At 46.9% G+C, this 16,383-nt stretch overlaps 2 protein-coding genes across 2 annotated transcripts in view; both read right to left on the bottom strand.

The window, feature by feature from the left end:
* Nucleotides 1-3,270: 3,270 nt before the first annotated feature.
* On the bottom strand, nt 3,271-13,751 carry surf4l (surfeit 4, like). The gene is made up of 6 exons (XM_050050190.1): nt 13,568-13,751; nt 10,790-10,976; nt 5,920-5,996; nt 4,885-4,928; nt 4,409-4,598; nt 3,271-4,319 (listed from the first exon to the last, which is right to left on the bottom strand). The coding sequence occupies exons 1-6, from the start codon at nt 13,613-13,615 to the stop codon at nt 4,053-4,055; spliced, it is 813 nt and encodes a 270-aa protein (XP_049906147.1). The 5' UTR covers nt 13,616-13,751; the 3' UTR covers nt 3,271-4,052.
* Nucleotides 13,752-14,363: 612 nt separating this feature from the next.
* The window catches only part of ciz1b (cdkn1a interacting zinc finger protein 1b), a 10,758-nt gene continuing 8,738 nt past the window's right edge, over nt 14,364-16,383 (bottom strand). Inside the window, exon 14 of the mRNA XM_050050187.1 lies at nt 14,364-15,764. Within this exon, the coding sequence (XP_049906144.1) occupies nt 15,711-15,764 (54 nt within the window). The 3' untranslated portion in view covers nt 14,364-15,710. The remainder of the gene's footprint in view (nt 15,765-16,383) is intronic.

Below are 16,383 nucleotides of genomic sequence, written 5' to 3'. Positions count from 1 at the left end.
CACACACACACACACACTATAGAAACATACACACTGCAATTATGAGTTATTGATTTCTCCAAAAAGCAGCAGCTGTATCTGTGTGTGTGTGTGTGTGTGTGTGTGTGTGTGTGTGTGTGTGTGTGTCTAACAGACTGACACTGAAGCAGCTGCTGCAGGTAAACAGCTCCACCTGCTGGACAGTTTCAATAATCACCAGTGTGTCACACACAGCTGATCTAATGGTTGTGTTCTGGTTCCCTCAGAATGACACGTTTATATCTCCACAGGGAGCAGGTCCTCGTCTACAGAGATCACCATGTTGCACCACCATGTTTCTACAGTAGCCCAGAACGGACAAACCAAACACTGACTCTAGATAGAGACATTCATGTGTTCATGATGGACACAGTCAGCAGCCAAAGTGCAGCAGCAGTGAAGGTCTTTGCACACAGAGTCAGTTTTTCTTGTCCACACCTCTCAAAATAAATCCGACCTCACGTTGTGTCACGTTCACACACTGCGTCTGACATCACAGTTTTCACATCATACTGGACTGTGTGTGTTTTCCTCCTCCAACACAGCCTTCACACACGTTTGACCGAGAAGCAGTGAAGACGTGTGGCAATGGGACGAGACAGAGGGACGGGTCGCACAGAATCATTTCATGACTCAGATAGTGATGTTCAATATGATGATGAAGAGGAGGAGGAGGATGTGGAGGGTAGCTCCGCCCCTTCATGATGCCACAGTGCCAAGTGAAAGACAGGGAGGAAGTGATGTCAGTCAGATAAATAATGCAAGTGAGTGAGGCCTTCACACTGATCTGTGATGTAACAATGATTTATTTGTGTTTCTAAATCAGCTGTTCAGAGACAAAGAGACCTCTGAGGACCAGCCTGCTCAACGTCTGGATCTGATGTCATCAGAGGAAAAAGTGACGTAGCGTACAGTCGTCAGGACGGGCCGCAGTGGTCTTTCTTACGATGGGCCCCAGTGGTCTTTCTTACGATGGGCCCCAGGGCCAGATTTTGTCTTTAAACAGCTACTGTATATTCTATGGTATGGTCACATGATCAAATACAGACTTGACCCTGAACAACATCCAGGGGTGTAAATAAAGATAGTGTGGGCAGAGTGGTTGCTCTGGGGCCCCTGGGGTGGGGGGGCCTACAGGAGACGTCTGTGTTAAAACAAGAATTCACGTTAAACTACACTTTCAGCTGCTGTGTGGGGCCCGTCACAGTCATGACCCCTGGGGCCCGTCTGAACCTGTGTACGTCACTGACGACACCAACACACATGTAACCAGTCGTCACTGCAGATCAGTGTCTGACAAAAACACCAAATAAAGTCAGAATTTATTCATTAAGTGAATGTGTTAAAGTGTATTTATAGTTTCTATGTGTCTGTGAAATGAACATATGACTGACTGACAGCAGAGAAACAGTCAGAGGTGAGTTCAGCTTCTGGAGGACACACACAGCAGTTTGTGTTTTAACGTGAGCTCTTCTTCTTTGAACACGACGAACGTCTGAGGTGGTGAATAAAAACTAAACTTTCTCCTGTGTCAGAGGAACTGATCTGAGGTCAGCCTGTCTACTGGAGTTCATCAGCCTGTCGTCATGTCATGTGGCGTCTGAATTTCACCACCAATATTCTCACCACGGCTCATCAGTGACAGTTAAACAGATTCTATCTTGGTTTTTATCACCAAGATCGATTTTTAGCTCGTCGACTCGTTTTGTCATGAAAAAAAAAAAAAAAAAAAAATGTCGTTGACTAAAAATGTTCGTCGTAGTTTTTGAGATTAACACCGTGATATTTTCTGAGCTGGTTATCGTATCATCGCATCACGTCAGAGTTACAGCACAAGTTCAGGATGTTTCTGAGTCTGATGACGTCAGTGAGTCACACTTCACTGGTTCTTTGGAGTCGTGTCATTTATCTGTAGGTATGTGATGTCATCTTACCTGAAGGTCAGCTGCAGCTCCTCCTCCTCACCTGTCTCTGTCTCTGATTCTCTACATGAACTCCTCTCAGAGAAACGCTGGCTACACACAGACACACAGACACACACAGACACACACAGACAGACACACACACACACGTCTCAGCGTGTCTCAGTGTTACAGGAGGAGAGTTGACCTCTGTGTTCAGCTGGGGTCGTTTGTTCATGTGAAGAACACACATCACTCTCTCACATTAACCCTCTGAGTGTGAAGTGGCCGCATCTCTGTAAACAACACATGAAGAAGACAGCGAGCTACGAAACACATGACTCAAAGAATGTCAAGAAGAAGAAGTTTAGTAAAAAGATACGAGAGGAAACAAGGAGAGAGGAGACAAGGAGAGAGGAGACAAGGAAACAAGGGAGAGAGAATGAGAGGAAAAAGAGGAGGAGGGGAGTAGAGGAAGGAAACAAGAAAGAAAAAGAAATAAAAGGAAGTAAATGATCCAAAAAAAAGAGCAAGAAAATAGTAACAAACAAAACCAAAGACAGAAAGAAGCTTAAATATGAAATAATTCTGTGACATGATTTTAAAATGTGATAATAATAAAGTTTTTCCTGTCTGTAGTTTGGATGGGCGGCTGCTCAGCAGGTCGCTCGCTGACCTTTGATCTTATGTATTTATTTGATCTTTACTGGACGGAGACGCAGCAGTTTATCAGCAGAGTGTGACCCTGAGGGGACACCGTCCCTACTGACCTTTGACCCTGAGGGGACACCGTCCCTACTGACCTTTGACCCTGAGGGGACACCGTCCTTACTGACCTTTGACATGTCGACCTCAAACGTAAAATCTGACCAATCAGCTCAGAGTTCAAAGGGTTAAACCAATGGTTCCCAACTGGTGGGTCGAGGTCCAAAAGCAGGTCGCAGGTGGTCTCTGAGTGGAGCGAGGGAGGGTTGGACACCAGATACACGCCGCCACTCGTTTACTCTTCAACCAGTAAAGCCAGTAACGTTGATCTGCTGAGCAGCACGTTAGTTTATTTCAACCCCGACTGCAGCTGACGAGACACGTTTGTTAGAAAAACATGTTTTACTTTGAAGTACAGTGAATTTGTGGCCCAGAGCTTTTATTTTGAAGTTCTGTTTCCTGCTGTAGAGGAAGTGGCTATCGGACAGACACCAGTATGATGCAGCCTGTGTCATACTGACTGAGGACAAGTGTGGACCCTGTGGGCGCCGCTGGTTTAAACACGTGTGAAAGGCGTCTGACATCATCAGGAGAACAGTGATGTCACTGCGGGATTCAAAGGGTTAAAGATGAACCAAACAGCAGCTTCACAATGCGACTGATTTATTAAACATCTCCTACAAAAACACATCATAGAAAATTATTTCACTTTGTCACAACTTTATAGATACTGAGAGACGAACACAGGAGCAGACGGCTCGTCACACTGACACACAAATAAAACCAACAAACAACAACACAGGAGAGTAAACAGCTCCACCTGCTGGACAGCCTCCGTCACTACAACTGGATTATTCAGACTGCTGATGGGAAGGATTTAAAAACACACACACACACACACACACACACGTCATGTGACACGGAGAGAATCTCTGATTGGTCGCTCTGAAACTGAGGAAAAGGAGGAGGGCGTGGCTCTGACCTGGACTCAGGTGTGTAAATGAAGCGCACACCTGTACGTGACCTCAGAGCAGCACACACACAGGTTAACACACCTGCAGGTGGGAGGAGCCAGTCTGAACGCCAGGGAAGCTATGACATCATTTGTTTACATGTTTACATGTTTATCTGATTGATGTTGTTTTAACCTGATTTTTAATAATAATTTGATGAATTTTCTCTTGTTGATGTTTGGCTGTGATGTCATCAATAATCAGCTGATGATTGATGACGACAACAGAGAAGCTGATGTGACATCATCACTAACAGGTGTGTGATGACATCAGACCTCCTCAACCACTCCTGGAGACTCAGCTTCACCTCCCTTCTCCCTCCTCCCTCCTCCTCCCTTCTCCTCCTTACCACCCCTTCTTCTTCTCGTCCCTGGAGCCTCAGCTTCACCTCCTCTCTCCTCCTCCCTTCTCCTCCTCACCACTCCTTCTTCTTCTCGTCCATGGAGACCCCGCCGGGCCCCAGGGCCACGACCAGCAGGAGGCCCCCGATGACGGAGGTGGTCTGGAAGAAGTCGTACTTGAGGAAGTCGTGCATGGGTTTGTACGACGGGATGCTCCAGAAGGCGTTGAAGGTGAAGTTGATGACGAGCAGCCAGACGACCAGAGTCAGAGCGGCGAGCTTCGTCTTGAAGCCGACCGCCACCAGCACGATGAGCGCCGTGCCCACCAGGTTCTGCAGGATCTGGACACAGGGTCAGAGCGTTACCATGACAACACACACACACAGACGCTGACGGTCGTTCACTCAGAGAAGAGCAAGTGTGGACTCACGCTGAAGAGGCTGAGGTCAAAGTGCAGCAGCGTCATGAACATGAGGACGAGGAGCACTCTTCCTCCCAGCTGAAGGAGGTGCTTCGGAGAACTCTGATGACCGAGGGACGGAACTCCTGCAAACACGCTGCGAGCCTCCCCACGACACTCCGCCAGGAGGAGGAGCAGACCTCCACCCAACGCCAGGTTCCTACAGGAGAGAGGGAGGAGGGAAGGAAAGGAGACAGGGAGAGGAAACAAAGAGGAGAGGACACAAGGAGAGGGAAAAGGGAAGAAGAAAAGGAGGGATAGGAGAGGAATTGGGAAAAAAGGAACAAGTAAAGGAGGGTGAGGAGAGGTCAGCAGAGAGGAGGTCAGCAGAGAGGAGGTCAGAAGAGAGGAGGTCAGTTTTAAAAAGTGACTTCCTGTTTGTTTGTCAGAGAAATAAAAAAATCATCCTGTCGTTTATTATCAAAGGTCAAAGGTCACACACTCACCTCATTAGGAACTTTGGGTCCCACAGGATGCTGTAGGCCACCGTCTGCACAGAGGAGGAGGAGGAGGAGGAGGAAGAGGAGCAGGAGGAGGAGGAGGAGGCATTAGAGGGTCGTCCACATCAAGAACCAGAATTTAAATATATAGTTTTAAAACTGTCTGAGTGTGACCTGAGTTTTAAATATATAGTTTTAAAACTGTCTGAGTGTGACCTGAGTGTGACCTGAGTGTGACCTGAGTGTCACCTGAGTGTGACCTGAGTGTGACCTGAGTGTCACCTGAGTGTGAGTGTCACCTGAGTGGCATTGAAGTGTCACCTGAGTGTGAGTGTCACCTGAGTGGCACTTAAGTGTCACCTGAGTGTGAGTGTCACCTGAGTGGCACTTGAGTGGCATTGAAGTGTCACCTGAGTGTCACCTGAGTGGCACTGAAGTGTCACCTGATTGTCACCTGAGTGTGAGTGTCACCTGAGTGTCACCTGAGTGTCACCTGAGTGTAAGTGTCACCTGAGTGTCACCTGAGTGTGAGTGTCACCTGAGTGTCACCTGAGTGTAAGTGTCACCTGAGTGTGTGTCACCTGAGTGTCAGTGTCACCTGAGTGTCACCTGAGTGTGAGTGTCACCTGAGTGTCACCTGAATGTGAGTGTCACCTGAGTGTCACCTGAGTGTGAGTGTCACCTGAGTGTGTGGCACCTGAGTGTAAGTGGCACCTGAGTGGCACCTGAGTGGCACTGAAGTGGCACCTGAGTGGCACCTGAGTGTGAGTGGCACCTGAGTGGACACTGGAGTCGCCACCACATCTGTTACCATGACAGCTACATAACTACAACAAAAACTATGAGTTTTGAGTGAGCAATAACAGAAACAGTGACGACCAATCAGAATCTGAGTTTTCTGAGCTGATGTCACAGTCAGAGTGCCAGAAATAATTCCAGGACGTTTATAGGTCTAGAAAATGAGATTATGAAATCCCAGGACTTTTTCCGCTTTTCCATGACCGTGAAAACCCTGGTGTGTGTGTGTGTGTGTGTGTGTACCTGCATGCCGATGATCCCGAACAGAGTGAAACAGGCGTACTGAACAAAGTTCCTACTGAGGATCAACACACAGCCTCCTGCAGACAGACAGACAGACAGACAGACAGACAGACAGAGAGTTGTTGAGTGTGTTTACATGTTCATTTCATGGTCAGAACTCAGAGCACTGACAGGCCCTGCAGGTCGGTGAACGCACCGTCACATCAACCAGGAAACAATGTCTCAGGACAAAGTTCATATTTTAAAGACTTCAGACAGTTTAATCTCTGTTTTCATCCTCATATCTGGGGCCAGGTCTCCAGAGCAGCAGGAACCAATAGGAGTCCATCACATGACCACGATGATGACATGACAGGACAAACAAACAGAAAATAATGAAAAAATAACTGGTATGTTGGGGAAATAACTTTGTTGTATGTTTTAAAGCCCTGATGAAGAGCTACAGTCCTGATGAAGAGCTGCAGTCCTGATGAAGAGCTGCAGTCTTGATGAAGAGCTGCTGTCTTGATGAAGAGCTGCAGTCCTGATGAAGAGCTACAGTCCTGATGAAGAGCTACAGTCTTGATGAAGAGCTACAGTTGCAGTCCTGATGAAGAGCTACAGTCCTGATGAAGAGCTACAGTCCTGATGAAGAGCTACAGTCCTGATGAAGAGCTGCAGTCCTGATGAAGAGCTGCAGTCCTGATGAAGAGCTGCAGTCCTGATGAAGAGCTGCAGTCCTGATGAAGAGCTGCAGTCCTGATGAAGAGCTGCAGTCCTGATGAAGAGCTGCAGTCCTGATGAAGAGCTGCAGTCCTGATGAAGAGCTGCAGTCCTGATGAAGAGCTGCAGTCCTGATGAAGAGCTGCAGTCCTGATGAAGAGCTGCAGTCCTGATGAAGAGCTGCAGTCCTGATGAAGAGCTGCAGTCCTGATGAAGAGCTGCAGTCCTGATGAAGAGCTGCAGTCCTGATGAAGAGCTGCAGTCCTGATGAAGAGCTGCAGTCCTGATGAAGAGCTGCAGTCCTGATGAAGAGCTGCAGTCCTGATGAAGAGCTGCAGTCCTGATGAAGAGCTGCAGTCCTGATGAAGAGCTGCAGTCCTGATGAAGAGCTGCAGTCCTGATGAAGAGCTGCAGTCCTGATGAAGAGCTGCAGTCCTGATGAAGAGCTGCAGTCCTGATGAAGAGCTGCAGTCCTGATGAAGAGCTGCAGTCCTGATGAAGAGCTGCAGTCCTGATGAAGAGCTGCAGTCCTGATGAAGAGCTGCAGTCCTGATGAAGAGCTGCAGTCCTGATGAAGAGCTGCAGTCCTGATGAAGAGCTACAGTCCTGATGAAGAGCTGCAGTCCTGATGAAGAGCTGCTGTCCTGATGAAGAGCTGCAGTCCTGATGAAGAGCTGCAGTCCTGATGAAGAGCTGCAGTCCTGATGAAGAGCTGCAGTCCTGATGAAGAGCTGCAGTCCTGATGAAGAGCTGCAGTCCTGATGAAGAGCTGCAGTCCTGATGAAGAGCTGCAGTCCTGATGAAGAGCTGCAGTCCTGATGAAGAGCTGCAGTCCTGATGAAGAGCTGCAGTCCTGATGAAGAGCTGCAGTCCTGATGAAGAGCTGCAGTCCTGATGAAGAGCTGCAGTCCTGATGAAGAGCTGCAGTCCTGATGAAGAGCTGCAGTCCTGATGAAGAGCTGCAGTCCTGATGAAGAGCTGCAGTCCTGATGAAGAGCTGCAGTCCTGATGAAGAGCTGCAGTCCTGATGAAGAGCTGCAGTCCTGATGAAGAGCTGCAGTCCTGATGAAGAGCTGCAGTCCTGATGAAGAGCTGCAGTCCTGATGAAGAGCTGCAGTCCTGATGAAGAGCTGCAGTCCTGATGAAGAGCTGCAGTCCTGATGAAGAGCTGCAGTCCTGATGAAGAGCTGCAGTCCTGATGAAGAGCTGCAGTCCTGATGAAGAGCTGCAGTCCTGATGAAGAGCTGCAGTCCTGATGAAGAGCTGCAGTCCTGATGAAGAGCTGCAGTCCTGATGAAGAGCTGCAGTCCTGATGAAGAGCTGCAGTCCTGATGAAGAGCTGCAGTCCTGATGAAGAGCTGCAGTCCTGATGAAGAGCTGCAGTCCTGATGAAGAGCTGCAGTCCTGATGAAGAGCTGCAGTCCTGATGAAGAGCTGCAGTCCTGATGAAGAGCTGCAGTCCTGATGAAGAGCTGCAGTCCTGATGAAGAGCTGCAGTCCTGATGAAGAGCTGCAGTCCTGATGAAGAGCTGCAGTCCTGATGAAGAGCTGCAGTCCTGATGAAGAGCTGCAGTCCTGATGAAGAGCTGCAGTCCTGATGAAGAGCTGCAGTCCTGATGAAGAGCTGCAGTCCTGATGAAGAGCTGCAGTCCTGATGAAGAGCTGCAGTCCTGATGAAGAGCTGCAGTCCTGATGAAGAGCTGCAGTCCTGATGAAGAGCTGCAGTCCTGATGAAGAGCTGCAGTCCTGATGAAGAGCTGCAGTCCTGATGAAGAGCTGCAGTCCTGATGAAGAGCTGCAGTCCTGATGAAGAGCTGCAGTCCTGATGAAGAGCTGCAGTCCTGATGAAGAGCTGCAGTCCTGATGAAGAGCTGCAGTCCTGATGAAGAGCTGCAGTCCTGATGAAGAGCTGCAGTCCTGATGAAGAGCTGCAGTCCTGATGAAGAGCTGCAGTCCTGATGAAGAGCTGCAGTCCTGATGAAGAGCTGCAGTCCTGATGAAGAGCTGCAGTCCTGATGAAGAGCTGCAGTCCTGATGAAGAGCTGCAGTCCTGATGAAGAGCTGCAGTCCTGATGAAGAGCTGCAGTCCTGATGAAGAGCTGCAGTCCTGATGAAGAGCTGCAGTCCTGATGAAGAGCTGCAGTCCTGATGAAGAGCTGCAGTCCTGATGAAGAGCTGCAGTCCTGATGAAGAGCTGCAGTCCTGATGAAGAGCTGCAGTCCTGATGAAGAGCTGCAGTCCTGATGAAGAGCTGCAGTCCTGATGAAGAGCTGCAGTCCTGATGAAGAGCTGCAGTCCTGATGAAGAGCTGCAGTCCTGATGAAGAGCTGCAGTCCTGATGAAGAGCTGCAGTCCTGATGAAGAGCTGCAGTCCTGATGAAGAGCTGCAGTCCTGATGAAGAGCTGCAGTCCTGATGAAGAGCTGCAGTCCTGATGAAGAGCTGCAGTCCTGATGAAGAGCTGCAGTCCTGATGAAGAGCTGCAGTCCTGATGAAGAGCTGCAGTCCTGATGAAGAGCTGCAGTCCTGATGAAGAGCTGCAGTCCTGATGAAGAGCTGCAGTCCTGATGAAGAGCTGCAGTCCTGATGAAGAGCTGCAGTCCTGATGAAGAGCTGCAGTCCTGATGAAGAGCTGCAGTCCTGATGAAGAGCTGCAGTCCTGATGAAGAGCTGCAGTCCTGATGAAGAGCTGCAGTCCTGATGAAGAGCTGCAGTCCTGATGAAGAGCTGCAGTCCTGATGAAGAGCTGCAGTCCTGATGAAGAGCTGCAGTCCTGATGAAGAGCTGCAGTCCTGATGAAGAGCTGCAGTCCTGATGAAGAGCTGCAGTCCTGATGAAGAGCTGCAGTCCTGATGAAGAGCTGCAGTCCTGATGAAGAGCTGCAGTCCTGATGAAGAGCTGCAGTCCTGATGAAGAGCTGCAGTCCTGATGAAGAGCTGCAGTCCTGATGAAGAGCTGCAGTCCTGATGAAGAGCTGCAGTCCTGATGAAGAGCTGCAGTCCTGATGAAGAGCTGCAGTCCTGATGAAGAGCTGCAGTCCTGATGAAGAGCTGCAGTCCTGATGAAGAGCTGCAGTCCTGATGAAGAGCTGCAGTCCTGATGAAGAGCTGCAGTCCTGATGAAGAGCTGCAGTCCTGATGAAGAGCTGCAGTCCTGATGAAGAGCTGCAGTCCTGATGAAGAGCTGCAGTCCTGATGAAGAGCTGCAGTCCTGATGAAGAGCTGCAGTCCTGATGAAGAGCTGCAGTCCTGATGAAGAGCTGCAGTCCTGATGAAGAGCTGCAGTCCTGATGAAGAGCTGCAGTCCTGATGAAGAGCTGCAGTCCTGATGAAGAGCTGCAGTCCTGATGAAGAGCTGCAGTCCTGATGAAGAGCTGCAGTCCTGATGAAGAGCTGCAGTCCTGATGAAGAGCTGCAGTCCTGATGAAGAGCTGCAGTCCTGATGAAGAGCTGCAGTCCTGATGAAGAGCTGCAGTCCTGATGAAGAGCTGCAGTCCTGATGAAGAGCTGCAGTCCTGATGAAGAGCTGCAGTCCTGATGAAGAGCTGCAGTCCTGATGAAGAGCTGCAGTCCTGATGAAGAGCTGCAGTCCTGATGAAGAGCTGCAGTCCTGATGAAGAACTGCAGTCCTGATGAAGAGCTACAGTCCTGATGAAGAGCTACAGTCCTGATGAAGAGCTACAGTCCTGATGAAGAGCAGCAGTCCTGAGGAAGAGCAGCAGTCCTGATGAAGAGCTACAGTCCTGATGAAGAGCAGCAGTCCTGATGAAGAGCAGCAGTCCTGATGAAGAGCAGCAGTGGTCCCAACATGTCGGCTTTTTAATGATTTAGCTGCTGCAATAAAGGCTTTATTACTTCCTTCCTCAGTCTCTATTTTTTTGGATCGTCTTCCTGTTGTTTCCTGTTGTTTCCTGTTGTTTCCTGTTGTTTCTTGTTGTTTCCTGTTGTTTCCTGTTGTTTCTTGTTGTTTCCTGTTCTCCATGAGCATCTGACACAAGGTTTTGATCTACGTGTGATTACACAGAGCGACCAGTCGTCTCTCTCTGTTCTTTAGGATGAAGGGTCAATGAAGTATTAAGTATCTCAAAATGTACTTCCCCCTGTCCTGAAAACTACACAAAGACAAACCCAGTGTGTGTGTGTGTGTGTGTGTGTGTGTGTGTGTATTACCCAGCTGCCCCAGCAGGTTGATTAGGACGAAGACGTTGGCGATGAAGCGTCCGCAGCTCCAGGTGGACTCGATGTACTCGCTCTGCTCCGCCCACTGGAACCACATCCTGACGCCGTCCTCCAGGAAGGTGCTGACCAGGCACAGCCGCGCCACGTGGGGGAGGTAGTGTTTGGTCACCCGCAGGAACTGACGCCGAAGACACAGACGCACTCACAATATGTCATCATACGTTAGGATATTATTGACATTTTAAATATACTGTGATATGTATCATACAGTGCTGTGATAAAATACACTGAGATTTATGATTTCATTCAACAGCTGCTCCAACCGGCTACAGTCACATGATCGATACAGCAGGTCAGCTTCATTACTGCAGAGTGTGAATTAATGAGGCGTTACCATGGAGACGCAGCAGTTTATTTACTCCTGTGGAGGACATTTACTCGACTGTGAGACTGAGCCTGATTATTCATCTGATTCATAATGTTTGTGTTTGTGTTCACATCATTAATCTGATGTTAGAAAACGTTCAGATCTACATTTCATCCAACAGGTGAGTTTTTAAAAAGCAGAACCTGTAGATGTTTGTTGGTGTTTCTGCTCCTGTCTCACTGGATCTGATTTATTGTGTGTTACATTAAAACTCTACACTGAAACATTCAAACTGACTCCAGAGGTTAAAGCTCCAGTGTGTCAGATTGTTGTCGTCTATCAATCAGGATTACAGATTACAGATTACAGATTACAGATTACAACCATCTGAAACTTCTCCTGGTTAGAATTCCTTCAGTGTTCAGGAGCTGAATTATCCTCAGAGGATAACGTACACTGAGTCGTATGTCACTTCCCACACTGAGGCTGTGATGGGAGGAACTCTCTGACCCACGCTGACCAACATTTTGAAGACAGGAAATTGGCGACACTGACGGTGAGGTGGAGCCTGATGGTAGAAACTCTCAAATATGTTTTGGCACATGCCATTTTTAGGTTTCATCCATTCCTACATTTTCAGTCTGGATCCTGCATGTTGTTTCACACATGAGACCTCAGCTGATTGAGACAGGTACAAACACTGAACATGTTAACAAGAAAAAAACTGTGTTTATCAGACGCTGCGTCACAGAGGAGCTGACGTCAACACATGAATGTCTCTATCTAGAGTCAGTGTTTGGTTTGTCTCTTCTGGGCTACTGTAGAAACATGGTGGTGCAACATGGTGATCTGTGTAGACGAGGACCTGCTCCCTGTGGAGATATAAACGTGTCATTCTGAGGGAACCAGAACACAACCATTAGATCAGATTCACTTTAGATCTGAAACACTGGAGCTTTAATCTGACGTTAACATGGACGTCATCACCTGTTCTCAAACGTCAGACACACCTGTGACATCATAACAACACCTGTGAGGATCCAACCTGCTGAATAACAGGTTAACTGCTATATTCTGATGTTTCTCCAAAAGACTGCAAACACATTGTGACACAGTGACAGACGCTCCTGGACAAACTTTATCTTTAAATGTCTGTGTGGTTTCACTGCTGCTGATTAACAGCTGACTGTCAGAGAGCTGCAGGCTAACATCATCATCATCATCATCATCATCAGAGTGTGTATGTGGCAGCCAGTCAGCTTCAATATCCTCATCAAACTACTTCCTGTGTGAAGCTGCAGCACAGCCTGACTGGCCTCGAGCTCATTCAACACAAACTTGCTCAATACATTTCATTTCCGGTCCTGAGAGACACTACGACGTGACGCAAAACAAACCCGTGCTAATGAAAATCAATGATCCATATTTACATTTCCGGTTCATTTTTGCTTCATTCCATGACACAGAGTTACAGTCAACTACGGCAACTTTAGGTTCTTGTGACATAACAAGCATTGCACCAGACGCCATTTAGAAATCTGCCAATTTAACACATTATTGTGCTGTGCAGAGCGACACATCCGGGAACAAATATATAAACACCTCAGTTACATTAATAAGACCTATATTTAACTTTCGGCACACATGTAACTGACCGTGACGTCTTAAAATACCTACAAATCTGACTTTACTGTTGTTCAAACTCTTGTGCGGTACAGACTGTATGGATGTACTAAAGAAGTATATTATAAACAACAGTAATAATTCTGTTGGTAATAATCTGAACGTGCTTTGAACTCAGCAACGAAGATGAACCACTTTACTTTTTTGCATCATGATCTCCAAGAGATCCAAAATCTGATTACTTCCGTCCTCACACATGAACACCGCACCAAACTCCGTTAAAAAAATCGGTGATTTTTTCAGTTCCCCTCAAAACCCGCCGACATTTGCACCGCAGGAAACAACCGAGGGCTGCAGAACATCACCAGGAGTCACTCTTTCCTTCGGCGCACAAATAATTCAGGTAAAATCTTATTTTGGTGTTTCATCATAACTTAATTATACTTGCACAAGACTTTGAGGCTACACCCTTCCAAACTGCACCGAGTCACAGTCTCAACTTTAAAGTTAAAGAAAGTTGATCTTTATTACAACAAAGTTTTGGTTTGGTTCAATAATCTTTGCGCCGAGTTCACCGACAGTGAACTGTGACACACGGTGTGTGTGTGTGTGTGTGTGTGTGTGTGTGTGTGTGTGTGTGTGTGTGTGTGTGTGTGCGGAGCGCGCAGCTCCATAAAACCACCAGATTTCTGAATGGAATTCGGAAGCAGCGGCAGAGAGGTCCCAGCCCTGTCTATGGCCGGCTCAGGGTGTGTGTTTCCCCGCAGAGAGGAGCTCACCTGGTCCGCCACATCCTCCGCCTGGCTCATCAGGTCTCCGTGTCCCATGGCTCCGCTCTTAAGGCACTTCAGCGGCTCCCAGCTCGGTACAGTCCGCTCACAAGAGTCCCGGTCCCGGCAGTGATGATGATGATGCTCCGCTGCTGCCTCCTCCGATCCCACAATCCTCTGCGCTGAGCGGGCACAGCGCCCCCTGTGGCCATAGCAGGGTGACGCATGCCACGTGGACTGAAAGCAGCTCCACAGTCAGAGGCTCATTAAATAATTAAAGGAGATGATTTTAAAGTGAAACCTTCATCTGAGGAGGTGCTCAGCAGGTTAGGGTCATTAAACCAAATATGACACAAGTATGTGGACACCCTGTCCCTTTCTTCTTTAGTTAATACAATTCAATTGTCACAAAATTCATACTTGATTAATTAAACTAAATTAACAGCATTTCACAGAGAACTGAAACATTTACTGACTAGTCTGATCAACAAAAGACATTATTCAGTGATTACTTTGATAAGATAATGTTTGTTTGTCTTTTTTTTCTTTCTCCACTGTCTCAGATTTTTTTTCCTCTTTAAGACTTTGGACAGCAGGAAACTGTGATGGACATGTGTCAGCATTTTTATACAGTGCACAGATAAAACAAATAATCGATATCCTAAAAAAACAAATCAGTGATAAAAACACGTGTACTATATATGTATATGTAAAATATAACCATCATTAACTTTGTTTTCAGAGGCTTTATTTGAATTTGTATCATTTTATTTTATTGTTATTCATTTGTATTATTGCTGTTTTTATCATTTTAATTTTCATTACTATTATTTTTAGTATTTTTTGGCTTCCACATTTTTTTGTAAATTCATTTTGTAACATTTGAAAAACATTAAATAGAATATATTTTTGCACATACCCGACAAGTGCTTTCATTTTTATTTTATTTTTAATTATTTAACCACAAAAACCTCCTGAGATTAAAAGTCTCCTTTTCAACAGTGTCCTGGCAGAGACACAGTGACATAAAGTTACAAACACAGAACATAAATACTAAGTAAAAATATACAGCTCTGAAACAAACAATATGAAACACAAAATACACAAATATTGTTTCTGTAATTTTTTTCCTTTCTATATTTATGTTTTTGTCTCTGCACCAAAACACTGAAGCAAATTCCTTCCATCTAAAAACCTGAGTTAAAGCTGCAGTTCATCTGACGGCCACCAGGAGTCAGTACAGAGACACAGCTCAGTGGAAACACACAAAACAAAACTTCATCAGTGAAACAGTCACACCTCTGTCTGAGACTCGTCCCTGATGAGGACAGATGTGACCTTCTTCAATAAGATTACAGACACTGACGGAACAATCCAGCAGAGAACCATGACCTCACACTGGGAGGAGCTGACCTCCACAGGTCATGATGGAGGTCACGGTGAGATGAAGCCAACAGAACCATCATCTGCAAAGAGCAGAGACCAGACCCCTCCCCCCGGCTGCACCCTGAGATCCTGGCCATGAGTATCACAAACAGGATCAGAGACAAGAGACAGCACCCACTGAAGACGTGTCTGACACTGTGCCGAGTCTCACTTTGGTCCTACAGGGACCGGATGGCTCGTAGTAACGACCCCACACACAGGACTCCTGACAGGACTCCCCGTGGGACACAGTCCTCTCCAACTCCACAAACACACGTAGCCTTGATGGAGAAACCCCCCCGACCCCTCCAGCAGCCTTGTGACAGTAAGGAGCTGCTCCACGGGTCCAGGACCAGGACCAGGACCAGGATCCACATCATCCTCCTGAATCTGAATCTGAGGCTCGACACTCAGTCAGTTTCCTCTGCAGCTCCCTCAGATAAACTCTCTCATATTCAATGTGTGATACTTTATTATAAATCAAACTGATGTACTGAGCATCATCATCATCACCTTCATCATCATCACCTTCATCATCATCACCTCAGAGATACTGTTGATTTCTTTTTGTTTACTGTCTGAATAATTTGTTCATAAATACAAAGTAAAAAACAAAAAAATTCAGAGAGCAGGATGATGTCATCATCATCATCATCATCATCATCATCATCATCATCAGTCCATCAGCTGGATACACAGGTGCATTGTGGGACAGAGTGTGAGCAGGTCAGGTGAGAGCAGATCTGTCCTGGTCCTCGTGTGTCCTCTGAGCTCTGCGTCTCTGAAACACAAACAAACAACAAATATTACAACACGTGGACAGCTGCAGACACAGAGAGGTGATGGAGCTGATGGCTGGATATGTGCTGGATGAAATGTTGCTCCATGAGTGACTGTGCGTCTGTCAGACAGATCTCTGGGGACAGTAACGCTCACAGGTAACTGAAGACCTCCAGGTGAAAAGAAGCTAGCTAGCATTAGCTTCACTTAGCAGTGATCACTGTGACATTCACACAGAGACACACAGGAACCAGTTTCATGAGGGGTAACAGAAAAGTAATATAACGAGTAGTGTAACGAGTTACTGTGGGCAGGGAGTAATGAGTAAAGTAATGTTATTACTTTTAAAAAGGGTAACGAGTAGGGATGCACTGAATATTCGGTAACCGAATATATTCAGCCGAATATTGCAAAAAAACACACATTCGGTATTCGGTGGAATAAGTTAAAAGCAAGGCCGAATAATAGCGGCGTGTTTTGATAACGCAATCAAACGGCTTGCCGTGACGCGCGGAGTAAAATGTCGGCAGTGTGGCGATCCGTCCCTCACTGCATTGCATTTGCGACTAAAAATAGTTTTGAGCGAGCAAAATAGGCTTAAATCATTCAGCACGCTGTGC

Source organism: Epinephelus moara, chromosome 8 (assembly GCF_006386435.1).
Source record: "Epinephelus moara isolate mb chromosome 8, YSFRI_EMoa_1.0, whole genome shotgun sequence".
Lineage (NCBI taxonomy): Eukaryota > Metazoa > Chordata > Actinopteri > Perciformes > Serranidae > Epinephelus > Epinephelus moara.
This window is presented reverse-complemented; position numbering and strand designations above follow the sequence as displayed.